At 47.5% G+C, this 25,031-nt stretch overlaps 1 protein-coding gene across 1 annotated transcript in view; it reads right to left on the reverse strand.

The window, feature by feature from the left end:
• LOC142467717 (disks large homolog 3-like) overlaps window positions 1-25,031 on the reverse strand; it is a 58,286-nt gene that overhangs the window by 13,327 nt on the left and 19,928 nt on the right. Inside the window, exon 2 of the mRNA XM_075573631.1 lies at window positions 13,721-13,774. Within this exon, the coding sequence (XP_075429746.1) occupies window positions 13,721-13,774 (54 nt within the window). The remainder of the gene's footprint in view (window positions 1-13,720; window positions 13,775-25,031) is intronic.

The following is a 25,031-nucleotide window of genomic DNA, read 5'->3' on the forward strand; positions in this document are numbered from 1 at the left end:
AGACCTGAGACATCGGCACGTTTGCCCCGTTCTGAGGTAGTTGCTGGGACGGTCTGTGCGGTCGCCTCTTCCTTGGCGTGGACGCGTGATGGCTGCTGGCCAGTGTGAGGGGCTGTTTTCTCCCGCGTGGGTGTACCTGGATTACGAGCCTGTTGTGGTGCATCCGTGTGCGCTCTGGCGTGTGGATCACTGTTGCGGCTGTGGCTATCCCAGGCAGCGTGTGCCATTGACGGAGCAGCGTCTTCTCCTCGTGGTCCTAGCGAGTCTTCGTTGTCTGTGGAGTCACTCCCTCCGTGTTGAGATGGTGCGCTGGTGTTTACACTGAAGAGGCTCCTTACGTAGTCTTCAGTGCGTTGGGCTGGATCCTCTGAAGCTATCCGTCTGTACGGTAGCTCCCCGCCGTCCTGTCTCGCAGCTGCTTCTAGGACTTCGGCTTGGGCTATGGCGGCAGCGGCGTCCTCTTCTTTGCTTAGAGCCTCTAGATCCGCGTCTAATTCGGCCTTTCTACGCGCATTGGCAGCGGCGGTGGTAGCAGCGGCGGCGGCATTGGCAGCGGCGGCAGTAGCAGCGGCGGCGGCGGCATTGGCAGCGGAGGCGGCCTGCTCCTCCTCTTCTATGCGCGCCTTTTCTGCCCTTACGGCTGCCTCTCTCCGACCAAATTCGGCCCTGGCACGTGCGGCCTCTGCTGTGGCTCGCGCCTTGGTAGCGCTCGCGCTTGCGCTAGACGCGTGAGATTGCACTGATCTTGCTGACCTTGATGAGTGTCTGGATGTGCTTGAGCGCTGCGATGCAGTTTCCAGCAAAAGGTCTTTTCTCCTACTCTCGGCTTCCGTGATGGCGGTTTGCGCGATGCCATTACGTTCTAGGTCAATCGCCTTTTGAAGGTCGCGCTCTCGTATGCTATCTTCCGTGTTAGCTCTTGTTAGATAGGTGAAATATGCCTGTGACAGTGCTTGGTAGCGTGAGTGGTCTATCTTCAATTGGGTTATTGCCTGCTCGAGCTGTTGTACATAGTTACCAGTGCCGGCGACATTGCCTATCCCAAGTGTGATGGTTTCCCAGGCCAACTCTAATTTAGCGCGGTGCGCTTCAATGTCAGTCTCATATTTTTCACGGGCCTTTTGTGTCAGTGTGACTGCCCGTTTAGGCCTTGCGCCTGCCTGCGCCTGTTGCAGATGCGCAGCGGTCTCTGTGTCTGAGAGATCGCTCTCCTGCGTGATGTCTGGTGAGGCTCTGAGTTCTGCCATGCTGTAGGTGTGTGTAGGCCTTTGCCAGTGCGTGTGGCGTGCGGTCTTTTACCTTGTCAGCGATGGGCGTCTGTCTCAGATGATGCCGAGCGGTGTCCTGCAGCGTGCAGCGTTGGGGTAGCTGTACTTACAGATGTCCGTTGGCTCCTCACTGTGGGGCTGAGCAGCGGGTGGACTCAGACAGAGAAAAAGGCAGTTAGGTTTGTGTGTACAGTCTGTTTGCAAAGCTGCTGCCTTGTGTGCAGGGTTGCTTGTGCAGTGTAAGCTGCTTGCTTATCTGTAAGGTTGCAGGCTGTGTGCAGTTTGCTGTATAAAGCTTGCTGCCCTGTCTGGCAGAGTAAAGCTGCTGCTTGTCCTGGGATGCAGAGACTATTCTGTATAGCATAAAGTCTTTGAGTAGTAGCTGCTGTGTGATTCCCCAACACAGGTCTTTGTTTTACTATCCTGAAGCCAGGGTCACGAATGGTGTGTGAATGACTCCAGGTAGCTTAACTCGTGTCTCACCTCTTCCAAAGCACAAACAAGTCCTTTTCTCTTTCTTGGTTTTATTGAGGGAAAACACAGGGAGATAGGTGCTTGTAGATGGAGTGTGGGGAGAGAGGGCTTCTCTGCCTGCTGTGCAGTGTATCAATGATGAGACAGTGTAAAACAAAAAGGCCTTGCTGGGGTGATAGCAGGCAGTTACTCACTCAGAGTCCGGGGTCAAAAGGAAGTGAGGAGTAAGGGTCACACTAGATAGGAAGTGGGACTATACTAACTGTCAGCAAGGACAGGGGGGTAGGAATAGCCCACTCTCAGCTAGGAGAATATGAGCTGCAGGCAACCAACACAGGCTGTGTAAACGACATGTTGCAATAATGTTGCATTTTACATACAGCGTTGCTGCTGGGACAGGGGAAACTGACAGGCAACTAAAGGAGGGAGAAATGAATCCCATAACTAAAGGGGAAGACAGAGGAATATGGAATCTAGTTCCAGGACACCTCCACCGTTGGCATATAGCCAATAAAGAATATCACTTGTGAGCACATTCACATGTCTCAGACAGGTCTGCAACCCTGCCTTTCACCATTATCACCTAGCATACAGTGCTCCCGCTGCAGCAAGGGATTCTGGGAAATGACATGCAAATGAGCACACAATGTGTCACCTTTTGCCTGGAAAATCCATTCACATGGAGCCCATTTAAGCTGATGCATCGCCGTTCACACAGCTTTTTTTTTTTGTTTCAATCTTTTTTATTGTTTTCACAATACAGTAACGTCTCTTTAAACATTGACGTTTAAAGACCACAGGTTGTTGGCTCACAGTTCCACATTACTGCACACAGCTTTTAAGCACAGCATGGGACTAGCAAAGCAAGTCAAACCACTCACAGACATGTTTCAACCTTGATGGGTATCATCAGTGTGAGGTTGGTTTATACTTGCTTTGCAATATTTCTAGGCTGGGTAGGTTTACCATATACATTTGAAAGTTATGGTTGGTGAAAAAGGCAACAAAAAACCTCCACCGTTAGCATATAGCCAATAAAGAATATCACTTGTGAGCGCATTCACATGTCTTAGACAGGTCTGCTCCCTGGCCTTTCACCATTATCACCCAGCATATACAGAGGTCCGGAAATAATTGGACACTGATACAAGTTTTGTTATTTCGGCTGTGTACAAAAATAAATTCAAGTTACAGTTAAATAATGAATATGGGCTTAAAGTGCAGTCTATCAGCTTTAATTTGAGGGTATTCACATCCAAATTGGAGGAAGGGTTTAGGAATTACATCTCTTTAATATGTAGCCCCCTCTTTTTCAAGGGACCAAAGGTAATTGGACAATTGACTCAAAAGCTGTTTCATGGACAGGTGTGGGCTATTCCTTCGTAATTTCATCATATCATCAATTAAGCAGGTAAAAGGTCTGGAGTTGATTCCAGGTGTGGCATTAGCATTTGGAAGCTGTTGCTGTGAACCCACAACATGCGGTCAAAGGAGCTCTCAATGCAAGTGAAACAGGGCATCCTTAGGCTGCCAAGAAAATCCATCAGAGAGATAGCAGGAACATTAGGAGCGGCCAAATCAATAGTTTGGGACATTCTGAGAAAAAAACGCACTGGTGAGCTCTGCAACACAAAAAGGCCTGGACGTCCAAGGTAGACAACAGTGGTGGATGATCGTAGGATCCTTTCCATGGTAAAGAAAACCCCCTTCACAACATCCAGCCAAGTGAAGAACACTCTCCAGGAGGTAGACATATCATTATCCAAGTCTACCATAAAGAGAAGACTTCAAGGGAACAAATACAGAGGGTTCACCACAAGATGCAAACCATTCATAAGCCTCAAGAATAGAAGGGCCAGATTAGACTTTGCCAAACAATATATAAAAAAGCCAGCCCAGTTCGGGAACAGCATTCTTTGGACAGATAGAACTAAGATCAACCTGTACCAGAATGATGGGAAGAAAAAAGTATGGAGAAGGCTTTGAACGGCTCATGATCTGAAGCATACCACATTATCTGTAAAACAAGGTGGAGGCAGTGTGATGGCATGGGCATCCATGGCTTACAATGTCACTGGTACACTAGTGTTTATTGATGATGTGACAGAAGACAGAAGCAACCGGATGAATTCTGAAGTGTATAGGGATATATTGTCTGCTCAGATTCAGCCAAATTCAGCAAAGTTGATTGGACGGCGCTTCACTTTGCAGATGGACAATGACCCAAAACATACTGCGAAAGCAACCCAGGAGTTTTTTAAGGCAAAGAAGTGGAATATTCTGCAATGGCCGAGTAAATCACCTGATCTCAACCTGATCGAGCATGCATTTCACTTGCTGAAGACAAAACTTAAGGCAGAAAGACCCACGAAAAACAACAACTGAAGACAGCTGCAGTAAAGGCCTGGCAAAGCATCACAAAAGAGGAAACAAAGCGTTTGGTTATGTCCATGCGTTCCAGACTTCAAGCAGTCATTACCTGCAAAGGATTCTCGACAAAGTGTTAAAAATGAACATTTATTTATGATTGTGTTAATTTGTCCAATTACATTTGAGCCCCTGAAATAAGGGAACTGTGTATGAAAATGGTTGCAATTCCTCAACGTTTCATACGATATTTTTGTTCAACCCGTTGAATTTTAAAGCTGAAAGTCTGCACTTCTATTGCATCTCGGTTGTATAATTTCAAATCCATTGTGGTGGCATACAGAGCCAAAATTATGAAAATTATGTCAGTGTCCAATTATTTCCGGACCTAACTGTATATAGTTTTATATATAGCCAGCAGCACACCCAGCCTCACACTGATGATACCCATTAAGGCTGAAACATGTCTGTGAGTGGTTTCTCTGGCTGTGCTTTAAAGCTGTTAACAGCGAGCATTAGCTTATATGGGCTCCATGTAACAATGGTTTTTCAGGCAAAAGGTGACACGGTGTGCTAATTTGCATGTCATTTCCCAGAATCCCTTGCTGCAGTGGAAACTGGTGAATAGGTGAAAGGCAAGGGAACCTGGTGAAAAGGCAGGATAATGGTGAAAGGCACGGTTGCAGACCTGCCTAAGGCCTCGCTTATAGTGCGCGCGATGGCGACACGATGGATGACATCATCCGTTGCCGTCGCCACCCGCGAAAGTTATAATTTTACTTTCGGTGACGTCGCTGGCGACCTGGCCATTGATTGGTTCAAAGGCTGTCACATGTGGCGACAGCCTCTGAAAAATCAAATTTTATCGGCTTCCAAATTTTTGGTCGACGCCGTCGCTCCCATCGCGTCGCGCTTACTAGAAGCGCTTGCGACAGCGACAATGCTTGTTTTCAGGCGGCGTTGCCATCGCCAGCACTATAAGCGCAGCCTAAGATGTGAATGTGCTCACAAGTGATCTTGTTATTTGATTATATAATCCCTGTCTGTATGGGCCGGAGTGGTACAGCCAGTGTGCTGTCCAGCCTGCAGGGGGGTACCCTTAAACAACCTTTGTGGTATATGTTATAGACTGTCCCTGTAATTTGAGATATGTGGGGAAAACCATAAGACCCCTTAAAGTTAGACTTGGTGAGCACATCAATGGGATCAAAAATGCTCAGTGTAATCTTGAAGTAAAAAGATTTACAATTTATCACAGCATTTTTTGACCCATCAATTTCTCTTTTTTATGTTTATCTGTGTATATGCCATATATATATTTGTTATCTCGTGTGTGTGTTTATGTATGTGTATATGTTATGTTTTTATGTACGTTTAGATGTATACCCATATGTGTGTAATATTTGTATTATTAGTGGGTTTTACCTTTACTTATTTCAGTAGGGTATTTTGGTGTGTTGTGGTTCTCTAACCTATTGCAGCATTAATTGGAAGGCTTTTCTGTACCAATCTGAGATCCCTATTAGCTGGGGGAATGTAATGCCCGTGCTGCCCACAAACAAGACCCCGGCAATGAGGTGGGACGGTATTTATTTTATTTATTTATAAAATATTTTACCAGGCAGTAATACACTGAGAGTTACCTCTCGTTTTCAAGTATGTCCTGGGCACAGAGTAAAACAAATAATACATGGTTACAAGTACAGTTACATAAATGAGCAGGGTATACATTATATACAAGACATTGCGTGCACAGTTAATAATATATATTATGGGCGAATGAAACAGTTACAGACCAGATTAAAATGTGAGACAGCCTTAGATTTGAAAGAACTTAAACTGGTGGTGGATGTGAGAGTCTCTGGTAGGTTGTTCCAGTTTTGGGGTGCACGGTAAGAGAAGGAGGAGCGTCCGGATACTTTGTTGAGCCTTGGGACCATGAACAGTCTTTTGGAGTCTGATCTCAGGTGATAGGTGCTGCATGTGGTAGGCGTGAGGAGCTTGTTCAGGTAGCTGGGTAGCTTGCCCAGAAAGTATTTGAGGGTGAGACAGGAAAGGTGAACTTTGCGCCTAGACTCTAGTGATGACCAATCTAGTTCTTTGAGCATTTCGCAGTGATGTGTGTTGTAGTTGCATTGGAGAACAAAATGACAAATTGAATTGTAGAGGGTGTCAAGTTTGCTAAGGTGGGTTTGAGGAGCCGAGCCATATACTATGTCTCCATAGTCAATAATTGGCATTAGCATCTGCTGTGCGATACGCTTTCTGACCAGGAGACTTAGGGAGGATTTGTTCCTGTAAAGTACCCCTAGTTTGGCATAGGTCTTGGTTGTCAGGGTATCAATGTGCATCCCGAATGTTAAGTGGGAGTCAAACCATAAGCCCAGGTATTTAAAACTAGTAACAGGAGTTAGGGTGGTGTTAGCGTTGGTTCAAATCAGGAGCTCAGTCACTGGAAACTTTACAAATTTAGTCTTGGTCCCAAATACCATTGTTACAGTCTTGTCAGTGTTTAAAAACAGTTTGTTTTGGGAAATCCAATTTTCGAGTCTCAAAAAGTCAGACTGAAGTATGTGTTGAAGGTCAGACAGGCTATGGCTGTGTGCATATAGGATTGTGTCATCTGCATACATGTGTATTGAGGCTTCCTTACAATCTGTGGGAAGATCATTAATGAACACTGAGAAGAGTAGGGGCCCCAGAACAGAGCCTTGCGGGACACCACAGGTGATATCCAGGGGGTTGGAGTTAGAGCCTGAGATGGACACATGTTGGGATCTTCCTGATAGGTAGGACTGAAACCAGTTTAAAGCATGTTTACCTATTCCAGAGCTTTGGAGTTTGTTAAGCAGGATAACATGAGCAACTGTGTCAAAAGCCTTTGCAAAATCTAGGAATACTGCACCAGTGAGTTGTCCCCGTTCCATTCCACACTGGATTTCATTGCAAACTTTTAGCAGGGTAGTTACGGTGGAGTGTTTGGGGCAAAAGCCAGATTGGAATTGGCTAGGGAAATTTGTCTTGGTATAGAAATCGCTTAATTGGGAGTGGACACATTTTCCCATGACATTGGATAGAATTGGGAGAAGTGAGATTGGCCTGTAGTTTGAGACAGTGTTTTTGTCCCCACTTTTGAAGATTGGGACAACTCTGCCAGTTTTCCAGGTCTTAGGGATATGGCCTGCAGACAGGATAGAGTTGACTATGGACGCAATTGGTTTGGCAATGGCTTGGGCACCAAGTCGTAGGAACCTAGATTGTAGTAAGTCGGGTCCACATTGGCTGCTTAGTTTTAGTTTGAGGAGCGCTTGTGTAATCTCCTCTTCAGATACTGGGCCAAATTGAAAATTGTGGGCAGTGTTGGGAGGAGGTGGGACTGTAGGGATACCCCCAGGATGAGATTCAGGTTTGTGGTTTGGGCTGCGTTTCGCTAATAAGTTAGTCGCACACCCCACAAAGTAATCATTGAATGCATTTGCAATGTCAGTGGGGAGTAAAATCCCCCTTAGTGATATTACTTGGTTGTTGATGGTTAGGAGGCTGGAATATATTGTTGATAACCTTCCAGAAGTTTGCTGGGTTTGATGTATTTTGGTGGAGATTGTCAGTGTAATATTGTGCTTTTGCATGCCTTGTTTGCCTTGTGCACACGTTCCGCAGGCAGCTGTAGTGATTGAGATCTGTGGTAGTGCCAGTTACTTTGTACCTTTCCCACAAGGCATCCCTGAACTGGTAGAGTGCTATAAGGTCAGGTGTAACCCATGGAAGGTGGGCCCCCCGTACCCTTATTCTGCGTAGTGGAGCATGGGTATCGCAGAGTTTTAAGAACTCGGATTGGAAATAGTCGAGCGCCGAATCGGGGTCGGGAATTAAATCGAATCTGTGCCATGGGCAGTTGGTAAGGTCATCCAGAAACTGTTGTGGGTTAAAGTTTTTAAATGTTCTAGTGAGGAGAACTTTAGGGCTTGAATGGGGCGGTTTAATTTTCCTTACACAGTACACTATTGCATGGTCAAAATGTCAGGAAGGATGCCAGAGGATTGGATTCTGCTGGGGTTTGAGGAGAGAATCCAGTCTAGCAAGGAATGGTTATGCGATTTCAGGTTTATCCGTGTGGGTTGGGAAATGAGTTATGATAGGTTAAGTGACTTGAGTTGTATCTGGATTTTGTGGTTTTTAGGGTCAAGCCAATTGAAGTTGAAATCCCCTAGAACTAGCAGCTCACTCTTCTCATTCAGAGAGGAAATGGAGCCAAGAAATTGGGTGATATCAGTCAGGGATTGTAGAGGGGCTTTAGGGGGGCGGTAGATGCCAGTGAGCAAGATGGGCTTAGAAAAGGGGAGGCAGATTTTGCCAACTAGAGTTTCAAAAGAGGGTGGGCTTGGGGGGCAATTTAACAGTGTAAATTGTAAGGTGTCTGCAATATAAAATAACACCCCTCCTCTTCTCTTTGACCTATCTCTCCTAAAAATGGAGTATCCCTGAATGGCGATATTTGCATCAGGGGTTTTAGGGGATAGCCATGTTTCTGTAAGAACGATGGCTTTAGGTTTATGCATAAGGCACCATGCCCTTAGTTCATCCAGTTTGGGCAGCAGGCTCCGGATGTTTATATGGGCGACAGATAGCCCTTTTTGGAATTTAAAGGTGGAATTCTCAGGGGCATGGGACAGAGCTGAAATGGGAGAACCTGGGTTAGGTTCAACATCACCTGCTAAAGAGAGTAATAGTATGAGTAGAAATTTGGGTAGTTGTTTACAAGTTGTAGATTTGTGGTGTTTTCCATTAGAGTGAGCAGTGGTTGGTGTGCTGGTTTTTAGAGTTCTCCACCAACATTCAGTAGATAGTGCAAGGCTTTTGAGTAGTCCAGGGTGTATGGTGATGTTGGGTGTGGGCCAGAATGGAGGAGTTTGTAGTGGATAGAGGGAGTAACATCTCCATGAGGCCAGGAGAAAGAAAAAAGTTAAAATACATAGCAGGTTCATGATGCCAGAGGTAGGCAGTGCTGCAAGGAGCTGTTGTGAGCAGAGTGAGTGTGAGCAGACTAAACAGCAGGTGTGTGCCTGTTCCTTGTCAAATTGTTCCTTGTTAATGCGGGTATGTGTATATGCGTACGTTAATGCGGGTATGTATATATGCGTACGTTAATGCGGGTATGTATATATGCGTACGTTAATGCGGGTATGTATATATGCGTACGTTAATGCGGGTATGTATATATGCGTACGTTAATGCGGGGTATGTATATATGCGTACGTTAATGCGGGGTATGTATGTATATATGCGTACGTTAATGCGGGTATGTATATATGCGTACGTTAATGCGGGTATGTATGTATACATGCGTACGTTAATGCGGGATATGTATGTATATATGCGTACGTTAATGCGGGTATGTATATATGCGTACGTTAATGCGGGTATGTATGTATATATGCGTACGTTAATGCGGGTATGTATATATGCGTACGTTAATGCGGGGTATGTATGTATATATGCGTACGTTAATGCGGGGTATGTATGTATATATGCGTACGTTAATGCGGGTATGTATATATGCGTACGTTAATGCGGGTATGTATATATGCGTACGTTAATGCGGGTATGTATGTATACATGCGTACGTTAATGCGGGGTATGTACATATGCGTACGTTAATGCGGGTATGTATATATGCGTACGTTAATGCGGGTATGTATATATGCGTACGTTAATGCAGGGTATGTATATATGCGTACGTTAATGCGGGTATGTATATATGCGTACGTTAATGCGGGGTATATATGCGTACGTTAATGCGGGTATGTATATATGCGTACGTTAATGCGGGTATGTATATATGCGTACATTAATGCGGGTATGTATATATGCGTACGATGCCTGTCCTTGTTTTGCCTAATTAATGATCCCGGTAATATATAAATGGTGTTAGAAGAACCTGGTCCCCCGGGACATAAACTTCTTAAGAGCCGGACAAGGAAGGTTACGTAAAGATATAGATACATACAGAGACCCCCGCACACATACAGAGACCCCCGCACACATACAGAGACCCCCGCACACATACAGAGACCCCCGCACACATACAGAGACCCCCGCACACATACAGAGACCCCCGCACACATACAGAGACCCCCGCACCCATACAGAGACCCCCGCACACATACAGAGACCCCGCACACATACAGAGACCCCCGCACACATACAGAGACCCCCGCACACATACAGAGACCCCCGCACACATAGAGAGACCCCCGCACAACCTCCCAAACGAAAACCCCAACCCTGTGACCCCCACACACACTGAGACCCCCCCGCACACACTGAGACCCCCCCGCACCCACTGAGACCCCCCCGCACACAGTGAGACCCCCCGCACACACTGAGACCCCCCCGCACACACTGAGACCTCCCCACACACACTGAGACCCCCCGCACACACTGAGACCTCCTCACACACACTGAGACCTCCTCACACACACTGAGACCCCCCCGCACACACTGAGACCCCCCTGCACACACTGAGACCTCCCCGCACACACTGAGACCCCCCGCACACACTGAGACCCCCCCGCACACACTGTGACCCCCCGCACACACTGTGACCCCCGCACACACTGAGACCCCCCCGCACACACTGAGACCTCCCCGCACACACTGAGACCCCCCGCACACACTGAGACCTCCTCACACACACTGAGACCCCCCCGCACACACTGAGACCCCCCCGCACACACTGAGACCCCCCCCACACACACTGAGACCCCCCCGCACACACTGAGACCTCCTCACACACTGAGACCACCCCGCACACACTGAGACCCCCCCACACACACTGAGACCCCCCACACACACTGAGACCCCCCCCGCGCACACTGAGACCTCCTCACACACACTGAGACCCCCCCGCACACACTGAGACCCCCGCACACACTGAGACCCCCCCACACACACTGTGACCCCCGCACACACTGAGACCTCCTCGCACACACTGAGACCCCCCCGCACACACTGAGACCCCCGCACACACACTGAGACCCCCGCACACACTGAGACCCCCCGCACACACTGAGACCCCCCGCACACACTGAGACCCCCCGCACACACACACTGAGACCCCCCGCACACACACACTGAGACCCCCACCCACACACACTGAGACCCCCGCCCACACACACTGAGACCCCCGCCCACACACACTGAGACCCCCGCCAACACACTGAGACCCCCGCCCACACACACTGAGACCCCCGCCCACACACACTGAGACCCCCCGCACACACACACTGAGACCCCCGCCCACACACACTGAGACCCCCGCCAACACACTGAGACCCCAGCCCACACACACTGAGACCCCCGCCCACACACACTGAGACCCCCCGCACACACACACTGAGACCCCCGCCCACACACACTGAGACCCCCGCCCACACACACTGAGAGCCCCCCGCACACACTGAGACCTCCCCACACACACTGAGACCCCCCCGCACACACTGAGACCCCCCCGCACACACTGAGACCTCCCCACACACACTGAGACCCCCCGCACACACTGAGACCTCCTCACACACACTGAGACCTCCTCACACACACTGAGACCCCCCCGCACACACTGAGACCCCCCCGCACACACTGAGACCTCCCCGCACACACTGAGACCCCCCGCACACACTGAGACCCCCCCCGCACACACTGTGACCCCCCGCACACACTGTGACCTCCGCACACACTGAGACCCCCCCGCACACACTGAGACCTCCCCGCACACACTGAGACCCCCCGCACACACTGAGACCTCCTCACACACACTGAGACCCCCCGCACACACTGATACCCCCCCCCGCACACACTGAGACCCCCCCACACACACTGAGACCCCCCCGCACACACTGAGACCTCCTCACACACACTGAGACCACCCCGCACACACTGAGACCCCCCCACACACACTGAGACCCCCCACACACACTGAGACCACCCCCGCACACACTGAGACCTCCTCACACACACTGAGACCCCCCGCACACACTGAGACCCCCGCACACACTGAGACACCCCCACACACACTGTGACCCCCGCACACACTGAGACCTCCTCGCACACACTGAGACCCCCCGCATACACTAAGACCCCCGCACACACACTGAGACCCCCGCACACACTGAGACCCCCCGCACACACTGAGACCCCCCGCACACACTGAGACCCCCCGCACACACACACTGAGACCCCCCGCACACACACACTGAGACCCCCACCCACACACACTGAGACCCCCGCCCACACACACTGAGACCCCTGCCCACACACACTGAGACCCCCGCCAACACACTGAGACCCCCGCCCACACACACTGAGACCCCCGCCCACACACACTGAGACCCCCCGCACACACACACTGAGACCCCCGCCCACACACACTGAGACCCCCGCCAACACACTGAGACCCCCGCCCACACACACTGAGACCCCCGCCCACACACACTGAGACCCCCGCCCACACACACTGAGACCCCCCGCACACACACACTGAGACCCCCGCCCACACACACTGAGACCCCCGCCCACACACACTGAGACCCCCGCCCACACACACTGAAACCCCCGCACACACACACTGAGACCCCCGCCCACACACACTGAGACCCCCGCCCACACACACTGAGACCCCCGCCCACACACACTGAGACCCCCGCCCACACACACTGAGACCCCCGCCCACACACACTGAGACCCCCGCCCACACACACTGAGACCCCCGCCCACACACACTGAGACCCCCGCCCACACAGACTGAGACCCCACACGCACACACTGAGACCCCCCCACACACACTGAGAGCCCCCCACACACACTGAGACCCCACACACACACACTGAGACCCCCCCCCACACTGAGACCCCCCACCACACACTGAGACCCCCCACCACACACTGAGACCCCCGCCCACACACACTGAGACCCCCGCCAACACACTGAGACCACCCCCACACACTGAGACCCCCGCCCACACACACTGAGACCCCCGCCAACACACTGAGACCACCCCCACACACTGAGACCTCCTCACACACTGAGACCACCCCCACACACTGAGAGCCCCCGCACACACACTGAGACCCCATCCCCCCGCCCCCCCCCCCACATCCCACACACACACTAAAAAAAACACACGGACCCCAGTGACTGGAAACAGGAACCCAAAGGAGAGATCCTATTCCAGACTGGAACTTGATACGCAGGGAGCACATCTCCTCCATTCTTCCCAGCTCAATAACAGAACAACTGATTACAGACACAACACGGGGGCCATCTTTACTGATACCCACAAATGCCCATTGATGTCACAGAGCAGCAGCAAAAGGACAGTGAGTGTCCAGAGTCACTTGTTCTCCACCAGGTCAGCGGTGACACAATGATCCCCAGGAGAAAGAGAGTTCAGTGTCACAGGCTTATGTCACGGGTCACTATTATATCACCTTATGCCTGATTTGTAATACAATGCAACAAGTTACAGTGTGAAGTCATAGATTGTAGTGTGATGTCATCGCGCGCATTGTTACATGCTGTATGATGTCATGTGACGTGCCACCTCTCTCACTCACCGATGAGGCCTGATCCAGACAGTCAGAGTTCACCAGGAGAGGGGCCACACCAGCCTGTGAGAAACAAAGAGACAGTCAGAGAGTGCTGCATCAGTATATACAAAGAGTGCTGCATCAGTATATACAAAGAGTGCTGCGTCAGTATATATATACCCAGAGTGCTGCGTCAGTATATACCCAGAGTGCTGCATCAGTATATACCCAGAGTGCTGCATCAGTATATACAAAGAGTGCTGCGTCAGTATATATATACCCAGAGTGCTGCGTCAGTATATACCCAGAGTGCTGCATCAGTATATACAAAGAGTGCTGCGTCAGTATATATATATATATACCCAGAGTGCTGCGTCAGTATATATATACCCAGAGTGCTGCGTCAGTATATACCCAGAGTGCTGCGTCAGTATATATATACCCAGAGTGCTGCATCAGTATATATATATATACCCAGAGTGCTGCGTCAGTATATACACAGAGTGCTGCGTCAGTATATATATACCCAGAATGCTACGTCAGTATATACACAGAGTGCTGCGTCAGTATATATATATATATATATATACCCAGAGTGCTGCGTCAGTATATATATATATATATATATACCCAGAGTGCTGCGTCAGTATATACAAAGAGTGCTGCGTCAGTATATATATACCCAGAGTGCTGCGTCAGTATATATATATATATACCCAGAGTGCTGCGTCAGTATACCCAGAGTGCTGCGTCAGTATATATATACCCAGAGTGCTGCGTCAGTATATACCCAGAGTGCTGCGTCAGTATATATATATATACCCAGAGTGCTGCGTCAGTATATACCCAGAGTGCTGCGTCAGTATATATATACCCAGAGTGCTGCGTCAGTATATATATACCCAGAGTGCTGCGTCAGTATATATATATACCCAGAGTGCTGCGGCAGTATATATATATACCCAGAGTGCTGCGGCAGTATATACCCAGAGTGCTGCGTCAGTATATACCCAGAGTGCTGCGTCAGTATATATATATACCCAGAGTGCTGCGTCAGTATATATATATACCCAGAGTGCTGCATCAGTATATACCCAGAGTGCTGCATCAGTATATATATACCCAGAGTTCTGCATCAGTATATACCCAGCGTGCTGCATCAGTATATATATATACCCAGAGTGCTGCATCAGTATATATATACCCAGAGTGCTGCATCAGTATATACCCAGAGTGCTGCGTCAGTATATATATATACCCAGAGTGCTGCATCAGTATATATATACCCAGAGTGCTGCATCAGTATATACCCAGAGTGCTGCATCAGTATATATATACCCAGAGTTCTGCATCAGTATATACCGAGAGTGCTGCGTCAGTATATATATATACCCAGAGTGCTGCGTCAGTATATATATATATACCCAGAGTGCTGCATCAGTATATATATACCCAGAGTGCTGCATCAGTATATACCCAGAGTGCTGCATCAGTATATATATACCCAGAGTTCTGCATCAGTATATACCCAGAGTGCTGCATCAGTATATATATATACACAGAGTGCTGCGTCAGTATATACCCAGAGTGCTGCGTCAGTATATATATACCCAGAGTGCTGCGTCAGTATATACCCAGAGTGCTGCGTCAGTATATATATAACCAGAGTGCTGCGTCAGTATATACACAGAGTGCTGCATCAGTATATATATACCCAGAGTGCTGCGTCAGTATATACCCAGAGTGCTGCGTCAGTATATACCCAGAGTGCTGCGTCAGTATATATATATATATATACCCAGAGTGCTGCGTCAGTATATACCCAGAGTGCTGCGTCAGTATATACCCAGAGTGCTGCGTCAGTATATACCCAGAGTGCTGCGTCAGTATATATATACCCAGAGTGCTGCGTCAGTATATACCCAGAGTGCTGCGTCAGTATATACCCAGAGTGCTGCGTCAGTATATATATATATATATATATACCCAGAGTGCTGCGTCAGTATATACCCAGAGTGCTGCGTCAGTATATACCCAGAGTGCTGCGTCAGTATATACCCAGAGTGCTGCGTCAGTATATATATATACCCAGAGTGCTGCGTCAGTATATATATATACCCAGAGTGCTGCGTCAGTATATACCCAGAGTGCTGCGTCAGTATATATATACCCAGAGTGCTGCGTCAGTATATACCCAGAGTGCTGCGTCAGTATATACCCAGAGTGCTGCGTCAGTATATATATATATACCCAGAGTGCTGCGTCAGTATATATATATACCCAGAGTGCTGCGTCAGTATATATATATACCCAGAGTGCTGCATCAGTATATATATACCCAGAGTGCTGCATCAGTATATACCCAGAGTGCTGCGTCAGTATATATATACCCAGAGTGCTGCGTCAGTATATATATACCCAGAGTGCTGCGTCAGTATATATATATACCCAGAGTGCTGCGGCAGTATATATATATATACCCAGAGTGCTGCGTCAGTATATACCCAGAGTGCTGCGTCAGTATATACCCAGAGTGCTGCGTCAGTATATATATATACCCAGAGTGCTGCGTGAGTATATATATATACCCAGAGTGCTGCATCAGTATATACCCAGAGTGCTGCATCAGTATATATATACCCAGAGTTCTGCATCAGTATATACCCAGAGTGCTGCGTCAGTATATATATATACCCAGAGTGCTGCATCAGTATATATATACCCAGAGTGCTGCATCAGTATATACCCAGAGTGCTGCGTCAGTATATATATATACCCAGAGTGCTGCATCAGTATATATATACCCAGAGTGCTGCATCAGTATATACCCAGAGTGCTGCATCAGTATATATATACCCAGAGTTCTGCATCAGTATATACCCAGAGTGCTGCGTCAGTATATATATATATATACACCCAGAGTGCTGCGTCAGTATATATATATACCCAGAGTGCTGCATCAGTATATATATACCCAGAGTGCTGCATCAGTATATACCCAGAGTGCTGCATCAGTATATATATACCCAGAGTTCTGCATCAGTATATACCCAGAGTGCTGCATCAGTATATATATACACAGAGTGCTGCGTCAGTATATACCCAGAGTGCTGCGTCAGTATATACCCAGAGTGCTGCGTCAGTATATATATATATATATATACCCAGAGTGCTGCGTCAGTATATACCCAGAGTGCTGCGTCAGTATATACCCAGAGTGCTGCGTCAGTATATACCCAGAGTGCTGCGTCAGTATATATATACCCAGAGTGCTGCGTCAGTATATACCCAGAGTGCTGCGTCAGTATATACCCAGAGTGCTGCGTCAGTATATACCCAGAGTGCTGCGTCAGTATATATATATACCCAGAGTGCTGCGTCAGTATATATATATACCCAGAGTGCTGCGTCAGTATATATATATACCCAGAGTGCTGCATCAGTATATATATACCCAGAGTGCTGCATCAGTATATACCCAGAGTGCTGCGTCAGTATATATATACCCAGAGTGCTGCGTCAGTATATATATACCCAGAGTGCTGCGTCAGTATATATATATACCCAGAGTGCTGCGGCAGTATATATATATATATACCCAGAGTGCTGCGTCAGTATATACCCAGAGTGCTGCGTCAGTATATACCCAGAGTGCTGCGTCAGTATATATATATACCCAGAGTGCTGCGTGAGTATATATATATACCCAGAGTGCTGCATCAGTATATACCCAGAGTGCTGCATCAGTATATACCCAGAGTGCTGCATCAGTATATATATACCCAGAGTTCTGCATCAGTATATACCCAGAGTGCTGCGTCAGTATATATATATACCCAGAGTGCTGCATCAGTATATATATACCCAGAGTGCTGCATCAGTATATACCCAGAGTGCTGCGTCAGTATATATATATGTACCCAGAGTGCTGCATCAGTATATATATACCCAGAGTGCTGCATCAGTATATACCCAGAGTGCTGCATCAGTATATATATACCCAGAGTTCTGCATCAGTATATACCCAGAGTGCTGCGTCAGTATATATATATATACCCAGAGTGCTGCGTCAGTATATATATATACCCAGAGTGCTGCATCAGTATATATATACCCAGAGTGCTGCATCAGTATATACCCAGAGTGCTGCATCAGTATATATATACCCAGAGTTCTGCATCAGTATATACCCAGAGTGCTGCATCAGTATATATATACACAGAGTGCTGCGTCAGTATATACCCAGAGTGCTGCGTCAGTATATATATACCCAGAGTGCTGCGTCAGTATATACCCAGAGTGCTGCGTCAGTATATATATACCCAAAGTGCTGCGTCAGTATATACACAGAGTGCTGCATCAGTATATATATACCCAGAGTGCTGCGTCAGTATATACCCAGAGTGCTGCGTCAGTATATACCCAGAGTGCTGCGTCAGTATATATATATATATATATATATATATACCCAGAGTGCTGCATCAGTATATACCCAGAGTGCTGCGTCAGTATATACCCAGAGTGCTGCGTCAGTATATATATACCCAGAGTGCTGCGTCAGTATATACCCAGAGTGCTGCGTCAGTATATACCCAGAGTGCTGCGTCAGTATATACCCAGAGTGCTGCGTCAGCATATATATATATATACCCAGAGTGCTGCGTCAGTATATATATATACCCAGAGTGCTGCGTCAGTATATATATACCCAGAGTGCTGCATCAGTATATATATACCCAGAGTGCTGCATCAGTATATACCCAGAGTGCTGCGTCAGTATATATATACCCAGAGTGCTGCGTCAGTATATATATACCCAGAGTGCTGCGTCAGTATATATATATACCCAGAGTGCTGCCGCAGTATATATATATATACCCAGAGTGCTGCGTCAGTATATACCCAGAGTGCTGCGTCAGTATATACCCAGAGTGCTGCGTCAGTATTTATATATACCCAGAGTGCTGCGTCAGTATATATATATACCCAGAGTGCTGCATCAGTATATACCCAGAGTGCTGCATCAGTATATACCCAGAGTGCTGCATCAGTATATATATACCCAGAGTTCTGCATCAGTATATACCCAGAGTGCTGCGTCAGTATATATATATACCCAGAGTGCTGCATCAGTATATATATACCCAGAGTGCTGCATCAGTATATACCCAGAGTGCTGCGTCAGTATATATATATACCCAGAGTGCTGCATCAGTATATATATACCCAGAGTGCTGCATCAGTATATACCCAGAGTGCTGCATCAGTATATATATACCCAGAGTTCTGCATCAGTATATACCCAGAGTGCTGCGTCAGTATATATATATATACCCAGAGTGCTGCGTCAGTATATATATATATATACCCAGAGTGCTGCATCAGTATATATATACCCAGAGTGCTGCATCAGTATATACCCAGAGTGCTGCATCAGTATATATATACCCAGAGTTCTGCATCAGTATATACCCAGAGTGCTGCATCAGTATATATATACACAGAGTGCTGCGTCAGTATATACCCAGAGTGCTGCGTCAGTATATATATACCCAGAGTGCTGCGTCAGTATATACCCAGAGTGCTGCGTCAGTATATATATACCCAGAGTGCTGCGTCAGTATATACACAGAGTGCTGCATCAGTATATATATACCCAGAGTGCTGCGTCAGTATATACCCAGAGTGCTGCGTCAGTATATACCCAGAGTGCTGCGTCAGTATATATATATATATACCCAGAGTGCTGCGTCAGTATATACCCAGAGTGCTGCGTCAGTATATACCCAGAGTGCTGCGTCAGTATATACCCAGAGTGCTGCGTCAGTATATATATATACCCAGAGTGCTGCGTCAGTATATACCCAGAGTGCTGCGTCAGTATATATATACCCAGAGTGCTGCGTCAGTATATACCCAGAGTGCTGCGTCAGTATATACCCAGAGTGCTGCGTCAGTATATATACCCAGAGTGCTGCGTCAGTATATACCCAGAGTGCTGCGTCAGTATATACCCAGAGTGCTGCGTCAGTATATACCCAGAGCGCTGCGTCAGTATATATATACCCAGAGTGCTGCGTCAGTATATATATAGCCAGAGTGCTGCGTCAGTATATATATACCCAGAGTGCTGCGTCAGTATATACCCAGAGTGCTGCGTCAGTATATATATATACCCAGAGTGCTGCATCAGTATATATATACCCAGAGGGCTGCATCAGTATATATATACCCAGAGTTCTGCATCAGTATATACCCAGAGTGCTGCGTCAGTATATATATATACCCAGAGTGCTGCGTCAGTATATATATATATATACACAGAGTGCTGCGTCAGTATATACCCAGAGTGCTGCGTCAGTATATATATATACCCAGAGTGCTGCGTCAGTATATACCCAGAGTGCTGCATCAGTATATATATACCCAGAGTGCTGCGTCAGTATATACCCAGAGTGCTGCGTCAGTATATACCCAGAGTGCGCTGGTACGCTATGTCGCTGTCCAGAAAGACACGAATGAAACCCAGCAACAGCTGTTAATAGCCCAGCAAAAGACTAATGCAAACCAGCAAGAGACAAACCGCTTGCTGAGAGAGGAGCAACAGCGGTTCGCTCAGGTCTTACAGCAGGAACTCGAGATCCTGAGGGAGACTATCAGTAACCTTCCACTGGCAGAGGCAGCCCCAGTCCCGAAAATGACCAGGGCAAGCCACTACCTTCAGAAGATAGGACGATGGGGATGATGTGGAAGCCTATCTTCTCACGTTTGAACGCACGGCACAGAGAGAGGGATGGCCAGAAGCTGAGTGGGCTGGTCTAATCGCACCCTTCCTAAGCGGCGAACCCCAGAAGGCTTACTTTGATCTAGAGCCAGCCGAAGCTAACGTCTATGCAAAATTGAAGTTCGAGATCCTCGCCCGCCTCGGCGTAACCACGGCTGTTCGTGCCCAAAGATTCCACGCATGGTCCTTCACGTCGGATAAAGCCACCCGAAGCCAGATGTATGACCTCATCCACCTCGCTCGGAAGTGGCTACAACCCGAGATCAACTCAGCAAGCCACATCGTGGAACGGTTGGTCATGGACCAGTTCTTGAGGAAACTTCCCTCTGCCCTACGCCGTTGGGTCAGTCAGAGTGACCCCCACAATGCAGACGAGCTGGTGGCCCTCGTAGAAAGGTACAATGCAGCAGAAGAGCACCCGCAACCCATTGTCGTGGAGCAACCCCACTACCCAAGGTTCCAGGACTCTTCCAGAGACGGTAAAAGGGTACCAGGGTTAAGGGGGGCTGAAGAGCGACGAGTGCCCAAATAAGAAGGGGAAAAAGGAGGAGTGCTGTAAAATTCCCTTCCCCATGGCTACCTTGGTAGGGAATACCCCAAATCAAGATGTTGAACAGGCACTTACCACCCCAGAACAGGATAAGACCCTCGCTGACCTAGAGGTCAGTCCTGGGAGTTTTAAGAAGGCCCAGTGGGAAGACCCCACATTAGCAGTAGCAAGGGGGAATATACGGGACCAGAATAGTACTCCTGGCCAACCAGATAGGTCACTTGCTTACCCCTACTTCGAGGTAGAGAATGACCTAGTATATCGGGTTGATAAAAGGAAATCAGTTACAACTAAACAATTGTTGGTACCACGGACATTCCGTAACGTAGTATTACACCTCGCACATAGTCATCCATTGGGGGGACACCTAGGGGTGGAAAAGACAAAAGAAAAGGTTCTCCGAAGCTTCTATTGGCCTGGGGTTCTGGCAGAAATTACGAATTATTGCTCCTCATGCCCAGAATGTCAGATCACCGCCCCGTTCAAAGCATACCGTAGCCCATTGGTACCCCTTCCCATAATAGAGGTGCCATTTGACCGGATTGGTATGGATTTAGTAGGACCCCTAATAAAGTCCGCTAGGGGACATCAGCATATATTGGTAATATTAGATTATGCCACCCGATATCCGGAGGCAGTTCCCCTACGTAGCACCTCTGCTAAAAACATAGCAAAAGAGTTAGTAGTTCTGTTTTCCCGGGTTGGAATTCCTAAAGAGATCTTATCTGACCAAGGAACACCATTTATGTCCCAAGTAACAAAAGAGTGATGTAAACTCCTAAAAATCAAGCATCTCAGAACCTCAGTCTATCATCCACAAACAGATGGTTTAGTGGAACGGTTCAATAAAACCTTAAAGAGTATGTTACGGCGGGCGGTCGATAAGGATGGGAAAAACTGGGATTGTTTGTTACCGTACCTGTTACTTGTCATTAGGGAAGTTCCCCAATCATCCACAGGCTTCTCCCCATTTGAACTATTGTATGGCCGACACCCAAGGGGCTTACTGGATATAGCCAAAGAGACTTGGGAACACGAGGTTACCCCTTACAGAAGTGTAATAGAGCATGTTGCCCAGATGCAGGACCGCATAGCTGCAGTCCTACCTATAGTGAGGGAACACATGGAAAAAGCTCAAGAAGCACAGAGGAATACGTATAATAAGGGTGCTAGGGTCAGAATTTTTTTTCCAGGCGATAGGGTGCTAGTTCTGGTTCCCACCGTAGAGAGTAAATTCCTTGCTAAGTGGCATGGGCCATATGAGGTCTTGGAAAGAGTGGGAGAAGTAAATTATAAGGTAAGACAGCCAGGTAGGAGGAAACCTGAGCAAATTTACCATATAAACCTACTTAAGCCCTGGAAAGATAGAGAAGTCTTGTTAACCCTAGTACCCCCAGGTCAGTCAGAGAATCGAGAAACTGACCCAGAGGTTAGCATAGCTGAAACCCTGTCCGTTCATCAGAAACGAGAGGTTCAGAATTTAGTGAGAAGAAACAAAGAAGTCTTCTCTACACAGCCAGGTAGAACTAACGTAATTAAACATGACATAGTCTCTGAACCGGGGGTCTGAGTTAACCTTAAACCGTACCGAATCCCAGAGGCCAAAAGAGAGGCTATAGGTTTAGAGGTTAAAAAAATGCTAAAACTAGGCGTAATTGAGGAATCCCAAAGTGGGTGGAACAGCCCTATAGTCTTAGTCCCAAAGCCAGATGGTACAACAAGGTTTTGTAATGACTACCGGAAACTAAACGCGGTGTCAAAATTTGATACTTATCCTATGCCCAGGGTAGATGAACTTGTAGAGAGACTGGGCAAAGCCCGATATCTCACAACCCTAGACCTAACAAAAGGGTACTGGCAGGTTCCCCTCACAGAAAGGGCAAAAGAAAAGACAGCCTTCTCAACCCCAGACGGCCTCTTTCAGTATAGGGTGCTGCCTTTTGGCTTACATGGAGCTCCCGCCACATTCCAAAGAATGATGGATAACATTTTAAAACCACATGCTCGGTATGCTGCTGCCTACCTGGATGATGTGGTAATCCATAGTGAAAATTGGCAATCCCACCTTCCAAAGGTCCAAGCTGTGCTCGACGCAGTTCGGTCTGCTGGACTAACTGCTAACCCCGCTAAATGCACTATTGGTCTGGAGGAGGCCAAGTATCTGGGGTATTCTATTGGCAGAGGTTTACTCAAACCCCAAACACTCAAAGTAGAGGCGATACAAAATTGGCCAAGGCCAGTTACAAAAAAACAAGTAAGGACCTTTTTGGGGTTAATTGGGTACTATAGAAGGTTTATTCCCAATTTTGCAACTAAGGCAACCCCACTAACCGACCTCACAAAAGCAAGAGGACCGCTAATGGTAAAGTGGTCCCCCGAAACCGAACATGCCTTTAGAAGCCCGAAAGAAGCTCTCTCTGCCCTACCAGTGTTGGTCACACCTGACTTCTCCAAAGAGTTCGTAGTCCAAACCGACGCATCTGAGGTAGGGCTGGGGGCGGTACTCTCCCAGGAGTCTCAAGGTGAGGAGCACCCCATCCTTTATTTAAGTAGGAAACTAAATCCCCAGGAGAAAAATTACTCCATAGTCGAGAAAGAGTGTCTCGCAATAAAGTGGCCTGTAGAGACGCTCAAATACTACCTGTTGGGGAGAAAATTCCGGTTGGTCACAGATCATGCACCCCTTACCTGGATGTGTCAAAATAGAGAAAAGAAAGCTAGAGTGACCAGGTGGTTCCTAAGCCTACAACCCTTTAAATTTTCTGTGGAACACAGGTCAGGGCACAAACATGGCAATGCCGACGGGTTGTCAAGGATGCACTCCCTAATATCCATGGTCGCTCATCCCTCGAGGTCTGAGCTGGGGGGGAGGATATGTGACAGAAACCAGGGGATGGTAATAAATTCCATATATATATGGCTCCCAGGATACTAAACAGTTTCTATCCTGTTTGGCCTGGGAGTGCAGCCTTATAATACATACACTCCATCCCACAGTTTGGCAAGCGCTGGAACTGAGGGATGAGAGATCCAGACCAGAGTTTGTCTGCTGCCTGATTTCTGTCACCTGTCATGCTAATTAGAAATCAGGTATGTAAGACTGATTTCCTGTTTCCTCTTCCCTCTCCCCAAGAGCCTGGAGACAGGAAGGCTGCTGGAAGCAGAGAGGGGAAAAGCCTCTCCCCAAACAGGTTAAATCATTCTGTTCTTTCTGTCTAAGACTGCAAAGTTACTTATTTTGTTGGTGGAAGTGGAAAAGCCACTTCCACCCTGAGTTAGGGAAAATCTAAGTTAAGTTATCGCTCAGGTGAGCAGCTTTTTGTTTTGCTGTATTTCTGTTGTATGCACTGTGGCAGTCTCAGTGCCTGGGACTGAATAAACCAGGCATAGCTGTTTAAAGGAACAGCACGTGACGCCTCATCATTTAACCTACCCTAAAAGACCGTGTTCTAACAGTCCCGGACAGACGGCGGAGCCCCGGAGTAAGCAGTTTGTCACAATATATATACCCAGAGTGCTGCGTCAGTATATATATATATATATACCCAGAGTGCTGCGTCAGTATATATATATATACCCAGAGTGCTGCGTCAGTATATACCCAGAGTGCTGCATCAGTATATATATATATATACCCAGAGTGCTGCATCAGTATGTGTATATATATATATATACCCAGAGTGCTGCGTCAGTATATATATATATACCCAGAGTGCTGCGTCAGTATATATATATACCCAAAGTGCTGCGTCAGTATATACCCAGAGTGCTGCGTCAGTATATATATATATATATATATATATATCCAGAGTGCTGCATCAGTATATATATATATATATATATATACCCAGAGTGCTGCGTCAGTATATACCCAGAGTGCTGCGTCAGTATATACCCAGAGTGCTGCGTCAGTATATACCCAGAGTGCTGCGTCAGTATATACCCAGAGTGCTGCGTCAGTATATACCCAGAGTGCTGCGTCAGTATATACCCAGAGTGCTGCG

The sequence above is a fragment of the Ascaphus truei genome, chromosome 16 (assembly GCF_040206685.1).
Source record: "Ascaphus truei isolate aAscTru1 chromosome 16, aAscTru1.hap1, whole genome shotgun sequence".
NCBI classification, from domain to species: Eukaryota; Metazoa; Chordata; class Amphibia; order Anura; family Ascaphidae; genus Ascaphus; species Ascaphus truei.